At 38.7% G+C, this 18216-nt stretch overlaps 1 protein-coding gene across 2 annotated transcripts in view; it reads right to left on the bottom strand.

Annotated features, from left to right (window-relative positions):
• The window catches only part of LOC129441600 (macrophage mannose receptor 1-like), a 329376-nt gene extending 320469 nt beyond the window's left edge, over window positions 1-8907 (bottom strand). Inside the window, exons 1-2 of one of the 2 annotated variants that reach the window (XM_073872213.1) lie at window positions 8760-8907; window positions 8548-8637 (exon numbers count right to left, since the gene is read on the bottom strand). In XM_073872213.1, the coding sequence (XP_073728314.1) occupies window positions 8548-8620 (73 nt within the window). In that variant the 5' untranslated portion in view covers window positions 8621-8637; window positions 8760-8907. The remainder of the gene's footprint in view (window positions 1-8547; window positions 8638-8759) is intronic. The other variant, XM_073872214.1, reaches the window with a different exon arrangement.
• Between the last annotated feature and the right edge of the window lie 9309 nt (window positions 8908-18216).

Consider the following 18216-nt stretch of genomic DNA (forward strand, 5'->3'; position numbering starts at 1 on the left):
ATCTAGTACTCCATTTATAATTTTTCCTGGTGCGCTGAAGGTCCTGCTGTTATATATACGCAACAGCTGCATTGTAAATGTGTGGCTGTGCGTAGCGGACTCATGCGGTAGGTTAAACGTCTTCCAATGTTTGTTTTGCAATCATGTCTGTCAAAAGATTCTTTTAATTAAATTGAAAACTATAAAAAGATGGAGAAGCCTAAATAAGCCCGAGGTCCGGCCCGCGTATCTGCTGGGACGTTAAAACTGACCCGAAACCCGACCCGAAGGGCGTAAACAGGTCGGGCCCCGTCGGGCTCGGGTTGAAATGCAGGGCTCTATGCGTGACTATTTCACGTATTTTGTGAAATCAGGTTGGATAAAAAGCATCACATTTCCGACTGACGTCAGAGGTAGTTAGGCCAATCACAACAAACAGATTAGCTGGCCAATTGGAGGACACTGCGCTTTTCCGAAAGATGATCTTTATACAAAATTAATGCGTTTGAGGGAGGCAGGGCAGAGCAACAATAATGTACGATATGTGGAAAATAATGTGTTTTTTTTAACCAAAACCATGCAAACACATTGTATTACACCAAATACAAAAAATAATGTTGTTTTTTGCAACATAATAGGGGCTCTTTAAAACAGACAAAAGAGATTTAAGTTACGAAAGGTTTGTCACTTATGCGGAAGCATGAGACAAGCACTTTTTTAAAGCGGCAGTTGGCTATTTTAATTCAGTCAGATAGGCATTGCTTTTTTGCTTTTTGACACTGCAAATATTCAAATAAAAAAGTTAACCCGGGGTTTAGAAATGCAAAGTGTAAAACGTCAGATTATGAATACCCAGGGTTATCCCTTAACCCATGGTTAAGTATGAACAGCCCTTGCGAAAATAAACTATGGTAAACTGTAGTAAAACCATTGTGTTGCTAATGGTCATCAATACACCAAAATAACATAGTTATTACACTTTTACCACAAATAACATGGTTAATATTTATAAGAGAGTGTGAAATGTGAAAAGATAACCCAGAATTCTGTTAACCCAAGGTTAACTATTTCAAGTGTGAAAAGCCCAAAATTGTTTGAATGTTCCAGAATCTAATGATACTAAGGAAGATATGTAGCGCTCCAACCAAAAAAGTGTACTTAATTATAAGTCCATGTACTTCAGGTGCGTGGAGCCAAATGAGTAATTGAGTAAAGAGAGTGGCTAGCCGCACACTGATCCACTTGTGACAAAAAAGTCTACAAAAACATAGTTTTTTATTTATAAAGTGCAAAGTGCAAGTGAATATAAAAACAGACAATGCGAGCAAACGTTTCAGCTCTTGCTTTCCTCAGTGCTCGATTGACAAACAAGATTCACCCTTTATAACAAGTCAGTAATTGAGGTCAATCAGCTGAAAGCAATTATCTCAGGTAAGTAATTTGTAAACAATTATCTCAGGTCAGTGATTACCTCATTGATCACTTAAGCAAAATTCACAACCAGTTACAACAACATTTTGAAGGAAATATGAGAAATCACCTGTAGAGAATATTTAGAGTTTTACAAAAAACATGATAGTTCAAGTTCTTCATTCATTCCCTCAGGAAATAAAGATTTCAACTCAAAAATCCAAAAAGCCTCCCTTTGGAGTAATTTTCTGTCTCTATCACCACCTCTCCTGTGGGGGAGAATCCTCTCGATGCCCAGGAACTTCATGTCAGCTGGAGAGTGGTTAGCAGACTTGAAATGACGAGAAATTGAAGATGTATCATCCTGTCTTCTAATAGCACTAGTGTGTTCAATTATTCTTGTGCGTAATGCACGTGTAGTTTTACCAACATACAGTTGTGAACATGGACAAACGATGATGTAAATCACATGTGTGCTTTTGCAGGTAATCAATTGTCTAATCTTGTATGTTTTTAGTGTACGAGGATGTGTGAATGATTTACATTTAACATACTTAGTACAAGAAGAACAGTTGTGACATGGGAAGTTGCCTTGGGCATCGATGAGAGTGGTTGGAGACGAGATATGGGTATCAGCATGAACCAGTTTGTCCCTCAAATTAGAGCTCCTGGAGAAAACACAAAGTGGTTGATCATTAAATATGTTCAATAGTTGAGGATCACTTTGAACAATATGCCAATGTTTCTTGATGATGTTTTTGATATCATTGCTCAATGGACTATATGTGGATTTGAAAGTACATGAAAAACTCATGTTTTTTGTATCTTTGGTCAAGTTGGTCTCCTCGTGTCTTTGTATTTTAGAGACCTTCTTAAGAGCACTATCAAGCCACTTGTTAGGATAGCCCCGTGATTTAAAGTCCATGTACATAGTCTGGGCTTTCGACTCAAAGTCGTCTCTCCTGGAACAGATACGATGGAGTCTCAAGAATTGACTATAAGGTAAGCCACGTTTTAAGGGCGTTGGATGAGCACTATTGGCATGAAGAAGACTGTTCTTGGCTGTATCTTTTCTATAGAGGGAAGAGACTATATGGTTATCTACAATTGAAATAGAGGTATCTAAGAAATTGACATCTGTGATCCCCACATGATAGGTAAATTTGATAGAGGGCCTGAGACAATTCATATATAGGACAAATGCTTCAAAGTCACTTTCAGATCCCTTGTAAATAACAAAGCAGTCATCAATGTATCTCTTAAATAAGATGATGTTGTCAAGGAAAGGATTGTTATTGAAGACATACAAGTCCTCCAAAAAGCCCAAATATAAATTTGCATAATCAGGAGCCATAGTGGCCCCCATGGCTGTGCCCTCAACTTGTAAATAGTATTTGTTTTCAAATAGAAAGTAGTTTTTAGTGAGCACCATTTTGGCCATATCAGTGATAAATTTTGTCGGAAGACCCTCATCATCATAGCGGAGGTCAAGAAAATGTTCTAAAGCCAGAAGGCCTTCGTTATGTGGAATGTTAGTGTAAAGTGAGGTCACATCCATGGTTGCCAGTATAACATCACATTGAACATATTGTAGAGTTGCTATACATTGTAAAAAGTCAGCAGTGTCTCTTAAGTAGCTAGGAAGGGAAGTAACCAGAGGTCTCAGCACAAAATCGACAAAGTTAGAGAGTGGTTCAGTCAGACTATTATTTCCTGCAACTATGGGTCGTCCCGGTGGATCAACCAAGCTTTTATGTACCTTGGGTAAGATGTAAAAAACAGGTCTGGTCGGAGAGCTATTCAGTAAGTATTGCATCTCTTTATCAGAGATTAGCTGATGAGCATGTGCTTCCTGAATAAATATCTCAATCTCCTTTTGAAACTGAGTCGTAGGGTCTGATGGCAGGACTCGATAGTAGCTACTGTTATTGAGTTGGCGAAGAGCCTCATTAATATAGAGTGAACGAGGCATAACCACCAGACCACCTCCTTTATCAGCAGGTTTGATGATAATGTCTTTGTTCTGACATAGTTCTTCAAGAGCTTGTTTTTCAGAAAATGTCAAGTTTGGTTTTAAATTCTGGGATGATGTCTGTTCAAAAAGGCTAGACACATCTCTTTCCACTAACCTACAATATGTCTCTATAGAAGAATTAGACACAGGTGGACAGAAAGTGCTTTTGGGTTTAAATTTTGCTCGACCATAGTAGTTATATGAGTTCGGTTGATTCACCTTCTCATTTTTGTACCAACATTTCAGTCTTAAAGTCCGAAAAAACTTGAACAGTTCGATTTTTGTAACAAAAGGATCTGTGGTTCTAGTGGGAACAAAGCTGAGACCTTTATTTAGAAGACTTACTTCTTGTGGACACAGTTCTTGACCGGTAAGGTTGAAAATCAGCTGGTCTTTTGGCGTGTTCCTCTCCTCAGAGTAGGTTGTAAGGTGTCTCCTCTTCTTCCCACGTCTCCCCCGACGGGTGGTGGTGGTCTTCTGCGAAGTGGATATTGACGTGCCATTCTGGGATGATGTTCTGGTTCTCTGGCGTTGTCTAAAAAATCCACTTCACTGTCACCACTGGATGCAGAGGTGTGTCGAGTCTCGTCCTCAAACCGTACCTTCCGTGAGGATCTTGAGAATGTACTGTTACGGTTAAGCCAAGGATAGACTCTGTTTTCTTTATAGTCTAAAGTATCTCTACGAAATTTGCGAATCTTCTTTTGTTGTATGTCTTTCTTGAATTCTCCCAAAGAGGTATTAAGTAATTCCAGTTGTTGGTTAAAGTTGACTTCACCATGAGATGCTGTAATAGAGGATTTGGTTTCTTCAATTTCTTCTCGTACCTTATTTAATTCCTTCTGTGTGAACTCAACTACAAGGAGAGTGAGGTCCAGTGAGGCCTTGTTCATGATCTCACACCATTTCTTGCAGAATTCAGGATCTCCGCCGCCGATTGTTGGTGCCTTTTGTATTCTGAGACCTCTAGGAATTCTGCTAGCTCTCCAATACTCACTTAGAGTTGAACCATGCAAGTTGTATCTGATCTCTTTCTCCAAAAGGTACTTGTAATGTTTCATGGAGTTTTGAATTGTTTCTGATTGTAGCACATTGGTTTCAGCTCTAGGAAAGAGGATATTCTCAGAATCTTCAAGATTATAGGTGAATGTAGTGGCCTTGGAGTCTGTGATGAGATTGATTTCAGCAAACGACGACATCTTGATATGGAAGGGCAGCATACAAAAATGTTTACTAATGGAACTAAGGAAGATATGTAGCGCTCCAACCAAAAAAGTTTTTTTAGACAACGCCAGAGAACCAGAACATCATCCCAGAATGGCACGTCAATATCCACTTCGCAGAAGACCACCACCACCCGTCGGGGGAGACGTGGGAAGAAGAGGAGACACCTTACAACCTACTCTGAGGAGAGGAACACGCCAAAAGACCAGCTGATTTTCAACCTTACCGGTCAAGAACTGTGTCCACAAGAAGTAAGTCTTCTAAATAAAGGTCTCAGCTTTGTTCCCACTAGAACCACAGATCCTTTTGTTACAAAAATCGAACTGTTCAAGTTTTTTCGGACTTTAAGACTGAAATGTTGGTACAAAAATGAGAAGGTGAATCAACCGAACGCATATAACTACTATGGTCGAGCAAAATTTAAACCCAAAAGCACTTTCTGTCCACCTGTGTCTAATTCTTCTATAGAGACATATTGTAGGTTAGTGGAAAGAGATGTGTCTAGCCTTTTTGAACAGACATCATCCCAGAATTTAAAACCAAACTTGACATTTTCTGAAAAACAAGCTCTTGAAGAACTATGTCAGAACAAAGACATTATCATCAAACCTGCTGATAAAGGAGGTGGTCTGGTGGTTATGCCTCGTTCACTCTATATTAATGAGGCTCTTCGCCAACTCAATAACAGTAGCTACTATCGAGTCCTGCCATCAGACCCTACGACTCAGTTTCAAAAGGAGATTGAGATATTTATTCAGGAAGCACATGCTCATCAGCTAATCTCTGATAAAGAGATGCAATACTTACTGAATAGCTCTCCGACCAGACCTGTTTTTTACATCTTACCCAAGGTACATAAAAGCTTGGTTGATCCACCGGGACGACCCATAGTTGCAGGAAATAATAGTCTGACTGAACCACTCTCTAACTTTGTCGATTTTGTGCTGAGACCTCTGGTTACTTCCCTTCCTAGCTACTTAAGAGACACTGCTGACTTTTTACAATGTATAGCAACTCTACAATATGTTCAATGTGATGTTATACTGGCAACCATGGATGTGACCTCACTTTACACTAACATTCCACATAACCAAGGCCTTCAGGCTTTAGAACATTTTCTTGACCTCCGCTATGATGATGAGGGTCTTCCGACAAAATTTATCACTGATATGGCCAAAATGGTGCTCACTAAAAACTACTTTCTATTTGAAAACAAATACTATTTACAAGTTGAGGGCACAGCCATGGGGGCCACTATGGCTCCTGATTATGCAAATTTATATTTGGGCTTTTTGGAGGACTTGTATGTCTTCAATAACAATCCTTTCCTTGACAACATCATCTTATTTAAGAGATACATTGATGACTGCTTTGTTATTTACAAGGGATCTGAAAGTGACTTTGAAGCATTTGTCCTATATATGAATTGTCTCAGGCCCTCTATCAAATTTACCTATCATGTGGGGATCACAGATGTCAATTTCTTAGATACCTCTATTTCAATTGTAGATAACCATATAGTCTCTTCCCTCTATAGAAAAGATACAGCCAAGAACAGTCTTCTTCATGCCAATAGTGCTCATCCAACGCCCTTAAAACGTGGCTTACCTTATAGTCAATTCTTGAGACTCCATCGTATCTGTTCCAGGAGAGACCACTTTGAGTCGAAAGCCCAGACTATGTACATGGACTTTAAATCACGGGGCTATCCTAACAAGTGGCTTGATAGTGCTCTTAAGAAGGTCTCTAAAATACAAAGACACGAGGAGACCAACTTGACCAAAGATACAAAAAACATGAGTTTTTCATGTACTTTCAAATCCACATATAGTCCATTGAGCAATGATATCAAAAACATCATCAAGAAACATTGGCATATTGTTCAAAGTGATCCTCAACTATTGAACATATTTAATGATCAACCACTTTGTGTTTTCTCCAGGAGCTCTAATTTGAGGGACAAACTGGTTCATGCTGATACCCATATCTCGTCTCCAACCACTCTCATCGATGCCCAAGGCAACTTCCCATGTCACAACTGTTCTTCTTGTACTAAGTATGTTAAATGTAAATCATTCACACATCCTCGTACACTAAAAACATACAAGATTAGACAATTGATTACCTGCAAAAGCACACGTGAGATTTACATCATCGTTTGTCCATGTTCACAACTGTATGTTGGCAAAACTACACGTGCATTACGCACAAGAATAATTGAACACACTAGTGCTATTAGAAGACAGGATGATACATCTTCAATTTCTCGTCATTTCAAGTCTGCTAACCACTCTCCAGCTGACATGAAGTTCCTGGGCATCGAGAGGATTCTCCCCCACAGGAGAGGTGGTGATAGAGACAGAAAATTACTCCAAAGGGAGGCTTTTTGGATTTTTGAGTTGAAATCTTTATTTCCTGAGGGAATGAATGAAGAACTTGAACTATCATGTTTTTTGTAAAACTCTAAATATTCTCTACAGGTGATTTCTCATATTTCCTTCAAAATGTTGTTGTAACTGGTTGTGAATTTTGCTTAAGTGATCAATGAGGTAATCACTGACCTGAGATAATTGTTTACAAATTACTTACCTGAGATAATTGCTTTCAGCTGATTGACCTCAATTACTGACTTGTTAAAAAGGGTGAATCTTGTTTGTCAATCGAGCACTGAGGAAAGCAAGAGCTGAAACGTTTGCTCGCATTGTCTGTTTTTATATTCACTTGCACTTTGCACTTTATAAATAAAAAACTATGTTTTTGTAGACTTTTTTGTCACAAGTGGATCAGTGTGCGGCTAGCCACTCTCTTTACTCCAGAATCTAATGATGACACTGAACACTGTATTAAGGACAATGACATACCTGATTGAGAATGGCAGTCTGTAGTGAAGGGTCATTCAGATTGTATTTGTCATCAAGGGAAAAGGTCAGTCTGACAGTTTGAACTCTGACATCTGTTAAAATACAGAAGATTATCTTTTAAATTAAAATACATAAAAATATCACAGATATTTATAATGCATTCAATGAAGTATTTTATTCTCACCATCATAACAGAAAAAAGGGTATGTTACATTACAGGAAGACTTATCCCATTTTCCAGTAACTCCTGACATGACAACACAGTCACCAATTCCTAAACTCTGTAATGGGTATCCTGCTGCCCAGTTTCTGAAGGTGAAGTTGCATTGGTCAGACCACTGCCAAGAGTCTAAGAACAGACCGATCCAGAGCGTTGGCGCAGATCCAACAACTGCAAGTAGCTCGCTATTTTCCCGAGCACTGCGGACGGTGGCCAGATCAGTATAATACTGTCTGCAGTAACTCTGAGCTTCCATCCAGGTTTTTAGCACACTTACAAGGATGCATTTAGTATTTTCTATTTGAGAGATACAATAAAGGAATCAGGGCTCAGCTCCTCTTCTCCTGAATGTTTATCAGGAACGTATTAAAAAATATAATAAAGATTGTAATACTCACCATTGTAGCATAAAAAATACATATAGCCATTACATTGATATTTATACCAATTCCCGTTATAGCTATATCCACATGAACTTGTAAAGTCATTAACTACTGGTCTGCCCCAGTTACTGTACTGAGAGAGTGTGTTTTCTCCATCTGACCAACCCCAGCTAGTCTGGTTCACCCCATGCAGTCCAATCCACACTGATCCTCTGTACCCATTTGTTAAATTTATCATCCTGTTCACATCATCCATCGAGTCTACAGTAGCCAGATCAGTGTATCTCTCTCTACAGTAACTCTGAGCGTCTGTCCATGTCATATTTATGTTTATGTACTGATAATTTCGCCAAAGACCAGAAGCGCTGCACAGAAGTCCTGTTAAAATAAACATGTTTAAATATATGCATGTGCACACATATACTTGTGAAAACAGATTTAATTGATGACACCAACCTGACAGCAGAAGCAGCAGAAACAAACTCATGTTCATAACTGCTGTCACAGCTCCTCGCTGATGTTTCACCATCACTGCACTCTGATCTGCTTTAATAAGAGAAAGAATATCAAGAAGTCACCCCAAATTTTCTTAAATTCATATTAGTCCTTTTTTATAACTCCTTTAACAGTTTCATCTTTTTCCCTAAGTGAAAAATATAAATTCTTACCTAAAACTGTTTTTTATCCTTTGAATACACAGAGACAGCTACTGCTATAATCCTGTATCTAATATTCAATTCTTTTATTTGATGCTGTTACAACTTGTTCAGAGGTAAATACTCCAAGATCCTCCTTCTAATTATTCTCAGATAACCCCGCCTCTATAAAAACCAAATGTTTAAACATGCCGCAGAGAGAAGACATAAATGTACATTTCTAACAACAAGAAGACATTTTATAGTCAAATATTTAATTCCAGTGGCACCAGGATCGCTAGTCGCGGCCCTATTTTGTGTATTAAAATTCTAGTCAAAAAGAGTGCTGAAGATGTCATCACATGATGTTGGTTCATCAGTTATGAGTTACAGAAGAAAACTAAATAATTGGACCTAAACACGCTTTATTGCATTCCAGGCAACATTTTACAATGAAGGCTGTTTGTTAACATTAGTTAATGTTTAACTAACAATGAGCAATACTTCTACACCATTAATTAATCTTAGTTTATGTTAATTTCAGCATTTGCTAATACATTATTCAAATCAAAATTGATTGTTAACATTAGTTAATGTACAGTGAACTAACATGAACCATTGTACTGACATTAACAAACATTAATAAAAGACAAAAAACTTTATTAGCAGGTTAAAACATTCTTCTGGCATTATTAGTTTCTATTGATCTTGTATACAGTTCAATAAAAGTTAAATTATACATTCTTTCTTGAAGTTTAGTTAGCCGACAAGACAATTATCCTTAAATCTACGGACCGACACGTGACACGTAGCTGCAGATACCGCTACCATCTCAAAACGAAAGTAGTCGGCTATAGCGGAGTGTTTCCTAAACCACTTAAAGATCTCAACGCAGTGTCTCGCACATCTCACATAAACTTCAATAACCACAAATCTATTGTTCAAAATAAAGTTGATGCCATGTGATTTTCTGCCTGTGATTTTCATTCAAATGAAAAGGCTGCAAAACACACAAAATTATCATTTGGAAACCCAGCAGAAGATGAGCAGACAAAAGAGTAGGAGAGAAGGTGAGAAAGTTAATGGTGTTGCAGGCTTGCAGCCTACAATGAGATGCAAATGTTTAGGGTCACTTTACTAAAATGTTAACTATGATCTTAAAGGAGCGGTGAATCAAATACTCAATTTTAACTTGATAATTTGTTATATAAGAGGTCATCATACTTAAATGAACATCCTGCAAGTTTCAGAACTGAAAATGTCCGTGCTACTGAAATATAACAGTTTTTGGCACCAAGCCAGTATAACGACCAAGTGTGGAATTCGGAAAAATATGACGTCAAAGTAGAATTGAAGCACCTCCCCATAGCCAAATACAAGGACCACTTTTGTAGCCCCTCCCACAGCTTCGCGTGACACATGTGTGTCTCAACAATAAGTAAACATGTCTTTAAAGACTGCCAAATGTAACCATAATGACTTTTAAATACATTTTTTTCAGAAAGACTTTTATTTTGACGCGGTGATCTGAAGTAACCATGGAAACGCATTTTCGGTTGTGGAAGAACGGTCTATGGGAAAAACACAGATGCTGGATAACGGAGACTCAACATTAGGAATGCGTGGATAAAGTTTGCTTTTGAAGAAGTTCCAGCTCGCGTTTGTTTAATTTGTGTACACGGATTCATTTGTAAAGAAGTCGATGCTGGATTTGCAGAGAGACTGTGATTAAAAATACCACTAATATTGGATCTGACAAAAATGACACAGCAGTATATACACAGTAAGTTTATTTAAGTTACTGAATTTCACTATTGCTTTGTTAGAAGAGATCGCTTGATATGTCTGTTTTAGATTCTGATGCGCGCTTACTGTGTTGTATACGGTAATTTATTTAGTCACGTCGAGTTTAAATTTTTGCTTCTACTTTACTATACATATTGTCATTTATGTGTATCATCTTTAGCACCCAGAATCTTTTGTGGCTCAAACATATGCTATTTTTACACATTAATGTTTTTAAAACATTTGCCCACATGTAATGACGGGGAATGAAGCTGTTCAATCATAGCAGTGGGCGTTTACGTCCAGGTCTTCAGTACGGCCCGCCCTTTCAAATTCAAATTCAAATTTTATTTATATAGCACAAATTCGTACATCGAGGCAATTCAGTGTGCTTTACAAAAAGAACAATGCTAATAAAAAAAATAAAAACATCACAATAAAAAAAACAGGAAACACACAGACACAAAGTTGATTCAAGGATAATAAAATAACGATAAAATAAATAAAAAACTGTGATGCTAAACAGTATAGCTATGTTTAAAAGCTCAGTCATAGGCACAAGAGAAAAGAAATGTTTTTAATTTGGATTTGAAGATCAATACGTTTGTAGCACATCTAATTTCTTCTGGTAATTTATTCCAATCATGTGCGGCAGAGATGCTAAAAGCAGCTTCTCCATATTTTGTTTTAACTCTGTGTTCCACTAACTGAGTTTGTTGATCTCAGATTCCTGTTTGGTTTATATTGTTCAAACATTTCAGAAATATACTCAGGTCCTAAACAATTCAGTGCTTTGTAGACTAAGAGCATTGCTTTAAAAACTATTCTGTGCCTGATAGGAAGCCGATGCAAAGATTTTAGAACAGGGGTAATGTGCTCTATTCTCTTAGTCCTGGTTAGTAATCTAGCAGCTGAATTTTGAATAAGCTGCAGTTGCTTTATGGTTTTTTTCGGGAGTGCAGTTAAGAGGCCATTGCAATAATCGACCCTGCTAGAAATAAAAGCATGAATTAGCGGCTCTAGGTCTTTTTGAGGTACCAAGCCTTTGATTCTAGATATGTTCTTCAAATGATAGAATGCTGTTTTGGTGACCGCTTTGATATGACTGTTAAAGGTTCTGTATGTAGTTTACAGCGGCCTCTAGCGGTGATGTTTCAGATTGCAACCAATAAGTTTAAAAGCGCGTCCTCGAACTCATGAGCGACGGCCAGACTGACATTTAACACACCGGAGAAAGCATCACACAACATGCTGGAAACTCAGGTAAACTCCCACTGCAACGTTTAATTGACTGCATTTAGCCTGTTATGTGGTGTTACTTACATTTACGGTAAGATAACGAAAACGATTAGTGAACTACACTGAACAATTTCAGTATAAACAGTAAAGCCCGGTATATACTGTGCTATTTAAAATAGTCCTTTAGGGTTGTTGCTTGCCACACTGTGCGATCAATATCGTAGTTTAGTCCATGTCACACTGTATAATCTCAGTTTCCATCAATGTCAGACCGTACGAGTTTAAAGACTTTTAAAAAGCGGACGCATGCAAACAAACGCGTCCGCAGTTTTACGTCATCGATCGACGACGGCTGGGCAAACACGTTAAAGCGAAGGCTAGCAAACCGAAATAACGTCTAAAAAACTAAAGCAGATAATCAAAATATATTTGACATGCTTTGTAGTAATGTTAGCTTACCTGTCCAAAAGGATGAAAGCAAACTCCGGATCCGTTTTTATACCCAAAACAAAGCGGAGGTTTCTCCATAATTCATATGCCCTGCCAATGTTAATCCGTGTTTTTGTCCTTGGTTGATCCGATTCACGTTTGGCCTAACGAACTTCAGCAGATAACTTTTCTTCACAATATGTGGAGTTTGTGTTGGAGTCTGTGTTGTGCTGGGAGCATGTCGTTTCAGTCTGTTATCAGACAGTGTCGTCGCTGTTGAGCGCAAAGTCAGTAGACGAGGCGAGTGGCTCGGGAGCGCGCATGCAGGTGACGTCACTGGATTTCGCGCCAAATCCGGCCCGGTACTTTCACATAAAAATAATAATATTTTTTTTCAGAGGTAATAGCAAAACCCGCAAAGTGGATCATTTTAATGTGAGATTACAACACATTCGCACAAAGGCAATTGAAAATGGATTAGTTTAAGTAGAAACGTTACGTACAGGGCCTTTAAATGTGAGATCTGAATCTATCAGAACACCAAGATTACGAACTTGATCCCTAGTTTTAACTGCACGAGAATCTAGTTCTTTAATAATATTTGCTCTTTTATTTTTGTTACCAAATACAATAACCTCAGTTTTATCTTGGTTTAATTGTGAGAAATTTTGGTTCATCCAGATTTTTATTTGCTCTATACTGTGGAACAAAGAGTCAAGTGAGCTATTGTCATCTGATTCAAGCGCCATATAAATTTGAGTATCATCAGCGTAACTATGATAATTAATTTTATTATTCTGTAGAATCTGACCTAAAGGTAACATGTAAAGATTAAACAAAAGTGGTCTGAGAATTGATCCCTGTGGGACTCCGCAAGTCATATCCACCCTATCTGATTCAGATTCAAACGAACCATTTCCCAAGACAGCCACTAATCGATGTTACAAAATAGCGTATTACTTATTGCTTTTGATGTTTTTGAATGTAAAAACCACGCGGACATCATAAGTAGACATCAGACAACAGTATAAAACAATAAAATTGACAAATTCCCCGCCCCTTTATTTATTTATTTTTCTGAAGGTGTGTGATAAAAATGCTTGAAATTACTTTTGTAGACAAAATTATACCTGTGCCAAACAGATTCTTTTTTGTTATTAAAAAACAAAAATGACTTACACTGAATATTGAAGAAAAAGCAGCCAATAAGAGTCCAGATTATATATGAACTCCTTCTATACTCTTTAAAATTCATCATAAATTGAAAATTTAAGAAAAAATGACACGGTTTTGCCATTTCTAGGCAAACGGTGACTGCACTTCAGATGATAGAATGTAAGTTTTAATTTATTTTGGATGCTTTTAGTCACCAACATAATTCTCACAGACACATTTACATTTGTGATATGCCGTTTGGACGAGTTTATTATTATTCTGCAATATGGAAAAAATATAAATAAAGAACGAGTGAGTGACCCCAAACTTTTGACTGGTAGTGTATATCCTCCTGGAATGCTGAAATCCAGTGGCAAGGAACCAGGGGCATCATGCACCAATTTTTTTAAGGGGGCACAGTGTGCACAGCTCACAGAAATTTGTGCATACACAGACATCAAACAAAATATTATAGAGCTTTTAAACTTTTCTATGGCACTTACATTTCTAACAATTTCAGTGTCCATGACTTCAGGCAAAAAACTCCCCCAAAAAAGTGCTGACTAACTTTTATATCAAATACTATTCAATCGGAATAATTTCATATTGGCATCATATTTGCAACTGAAACGGCATGTTTTGTTTATTTACGTTTTGGTTAATGACTTGTTTAACTGTGTCATTAATGCATTTTGTACAACAACTGCATTATCCTATAAAATTAAGGTAATTTTAAAATCATAAAGTATATAAACAATGAACTTTACATAAGCTATAGCCACGTGATTGAGTTTAAAGTTCATAATGATAAAAAAATATGTTTAAACAAAATTATTAGAGGAACGGATGTTTGCATTACATTTTACTCTGGCGAACTTTGGCGTTGTACCAAGATGAATCTAGAAATCTACTAATATAATGTCACAGGTCGGAGCGGACCACCAATACAGCGGGTCACGCTCCTCCCTCTATTCCATCCCGAGGAGTTCCTGAAACACCCCAATGAACAGACAGACAAGAGATTGATAAAATTGTAACAAAGCTTTATTTAAATTAAAGGAAAAGGTAAGGGGAGATGAACTATCTAAAAGCTTCCGTGGCTGGAGGACACAACGTGCAACTCAGGACACCGGCGTTTACTCCTTGCCTTGCGGGTGGGAGGTACAGGTGAGTACACGGGACTTGGTCTCTTCAACTTCACAGATGAGTATACAGGTGAGTGTTCGGGACTTTGTCTCCTCGGCTCACAGGTTGGCATACAGGTAGGCACAGGACTTTAACTCTTGGGCTTGCAGGTAGGTATACGGGCAAGTACACAGGGCGTTAGCTTTTGGGCGGACAGGTAGGTATACAGGTGAGTACACAGGGCTTTAGCTTTTGGGTGTACAGGCAGGTAAACAGGTGAGTACACAGGCTCCAACTCTTTGACTTACAGGTGGACGTGCAGGTGGGGACACAGAGCTTTAGCTTTTCTGCTTCCAGGTGGCTGAAGAGGATGTACAGGCAAGAATATAAGGCTTTTAGCTCTTCGCTCACAGGTGGATATACAGGTGAGTACTCAGAACTTTAGCTCACAGAGGCAGGAGGGCAGGTAGGTAAAGATGCAGAGCTTTAGCATACAGACTGGTGGAAGACACACAAGTGAGTACACAAGTATTGACTCAGATGGGCATACAACGGAAGATTCAGCACTTTAGCTCTTTGGCATACGGGCAAGGAGGTAGGCAAAAACACAGAGATTTAGCTCGTCAGCGTACAAGCAAACCTACAGACCAGTGGCTGGTAGCAATGAGAGGAGACACGGCGATATATAAGGGTGGAGGCTTTAACTTTTCGGTTGAGGTAGGCAAGCAACATCCAATCTCCTTTTCTCACACAGCTGAGTGTTGTGTCATAGCATGCACTGGCATCTGGGCTGTTATACGTGAAGGTAACCTGAGAATATCTCAACAGCAGTATGCAAGTAAAGACACTCCCTGTTTTAAACCAAGGCACAGTAATCAAAACCAACTCTTACTTCTACAGCCACAACACCACCACCTGACGATGAGGAAGGTCGACCAGTCCCCCAGTCATGGACATGTGTTGGGATACTGTCAAGCACCAGCACTCTGCTCTTCTCAGGCAGAGCTCTTCCCTCGGTCTAGAACACAATCACTGACAAACACTGATAAAAGCACTGCACTGCAATCTTCCTTGTGTAGAAATCACCCAACGCACTCCACACACTCACGGTGATATAAGGCCAGTGATACGTATCCAGCCCAGGCTCTGAGTCCTGGTCAATAGTGCAGTTTAGGCGTGTGACAGACACAGAGGATTTTAAGGTCACGAACCGGGGACTCCTTCCTCCTCCTCTGCCATCTCCAACAGGAAAACACGGATACAAACAGTCACCCCGTGACAATAACGTCGAGACGGTCACATTTTAAACCATACATTTTCTACACAAAGGAGGTTTACTGTAGAGTTAACTGTCGGCTGAAACGAGTATCCGGTACGGATAAAGCACTTCTGCCGAAAACGAGTATTATACGAGTAATATGAGTCAATATCTGTGCTCGGATTAAATGAAAATCATCATTGGGTAGCTGATTGTGTCGGCGTTCTGTGATAGGCTAGTAGTAACAGCGCCCCTCCCCTACACACATACAGATGTATTGTGTTGCTGTGTCTTACTCTGCTCGCTCACTCACACACCTTCAGCTGTCTCTAACCAGTAACCAGACACTGTTTTTGCTGTATTTCATAAAAAATAAAGGTATTAAGCTAGTGTTATAAATATTACAAATTAATTAACACACACACACACACACACACACACACACACACTTGTCCTCTCTATTTGAAAAATCCTGGCTACGGCCTTGGTCTACACCACTGCATTTGTCAATGAAGAAAAAATTTGTTTGTTTGGGTCATTGTGAACACAACAGCCGCACTTTGGTGCACACTAAATGTCTATTCCAAGACCGCTCTATACAGGTGGTCTCGGAGTGGCTGTCGACGAACTCTGGTGCTGCCCATTTGTGGTGTGAAACCTTGGACCGGATCAATTACAAGTTTAAGCAACTGGGCTTTGGTCGTGAGCCAGGTGTTATATTGTGGGTAAACAACAAACATAGCAGAGAGTAGCAGCTGTGGGCAATCTTGGTCCCTTGCAGAGATTAGCTGTCTCCTGCGCAATATGGTAAAAAATATAGCTGCAAGCAGAGATGCGGGGCCAAGCAACAATGGTCCTGCAACACACCATGAAGCTGAAAGGACATGCACTTGAAGAATGCAATGTAGCACAGTCATAATACATAATACATAAACATAATACAGTCATTAGGGTGACCATACGTGCCATTCTTCCCGGACGCATCCCGTCCAGGATTTTGGTGCGTCTTCCGGAAGTCGTATTTGTTGACCGCATACGCCATTCAGTTAAAAACATAAGATATACAATCGTAGTTTCATTCTTACCTTAAAATGTAATGGTTGCTTTTCTGTAATAATAATAATAATCCTCTATGACGTGTGCGGTTTACAAATACGACTTCCGGAAGACGAACCCAAAATCCTGGACGGGATGCGTCCAGGAAGAATGGCACGTATGGTCACCCTAACAGTCATAATAATTTAATTTAAGAGACAATGTCACAAGGACAATCAACTTTGGACAAGTATTTCTCGGGAAGGTCAGAGAATATCAAAAATATGTTTGGTAATTTCTTTGTGGATCGCGCCAAAGTTTATGTGACCAGAGCCTGGCATAAAATATGCTTAATTTGCAAAAGTAGTAGCGAAAAAACTACTTCACATATGCTTTGAAATAAGACATGAACAATGTTGAAAACTGACAAATGAGATATCGTTGCAATCAGCATAAACCAGCGATATAGGTTATAGGCTGTTTTATATAGTTTATAAACGCTAGGTGGCACTGTCTTCAGAATAATAATAATAATAATATTAAATATAGATGCAAGCAGCAATACCAGGGTCAAGCTGAAAAGGATACAAAATGAATCATGCGTGATGACTGTCATGATTTAAGTTTGCATTAGCTTTAGGCAAAAATAGCTCTTTTTTGTATCTTGAGACCACTAGGTGGCGCTCTGCCAAAACAATAGATGGTGCCTCAGATCATGGCACTGACGGCACTCACCAAATTTGGTGTAAATACGGTAAAACGGAGATATAGCCTCAAATGTCTTGACCACTAGGGGGCGCTGGCTGAAACAATAGATGGTAACTCAGGTCATGACTGTATCACACAGTCATTAGAGATTAATCAGTCAAAAGTGTTTTTAGTAACAGCATCCATTAAAGCTGTTATCTCTACAAGTGTTTACTACTGGTTTACTACTTCTCATACAACATACTGCATGTTCCAGTTTATTTGTGTATGATCTGTTTTTGTTGTTGGTCAGCAGAACTTTAAATACATTTAAATTTAAATAAATAAATAAATAAAAAGAAGGTTATGTTAATATTGCTTTATTGTCTCTTCAAGTAAACACACTTTTTTTTGAACAACTGGGCCCAGGTTAAAGGTGGAAAAGAGGATGTTTGTTTAATACATTTTTGCAATATTACTTGAAACTGTCTTCACTAAATGATAAAAGACTATTTATTAGGTGCACTGAAAGTAACAAAAATTAATATGTCATCTGTGCATAAGGTAGGGCCTTAAAAACATCAGCTAATCGTTGACGCAATCATCGCAATCATCATTGGCCCTCTAGCTTGTCAATCACTGCCATTACGTTTCTTGTGAGAGACGTGCACGCTCCAGTAACTTTACATGAGTGACGCATGCGTGAAGCTCCGTCTTTAGTTTCGGTTTGTTTTCATTGTCGCTCCTGCTTTCCTCCTCGAATTTGCACCATGGAAG

This window comes from Misgurnus anguillicaudatus, chromosome 2, assembly GCF_027580225.2.
Source record: "Misgurnus anguillicaudatus chromosome 2, ASM2758022v2, whole genome shotgun sequence".
NCBI lineage: Eukaryota > Metazoa > Chordata > Actinopteri > Cypriniformes > Cobitidae > Misgurnus > Misgurnus anguillicaudatus.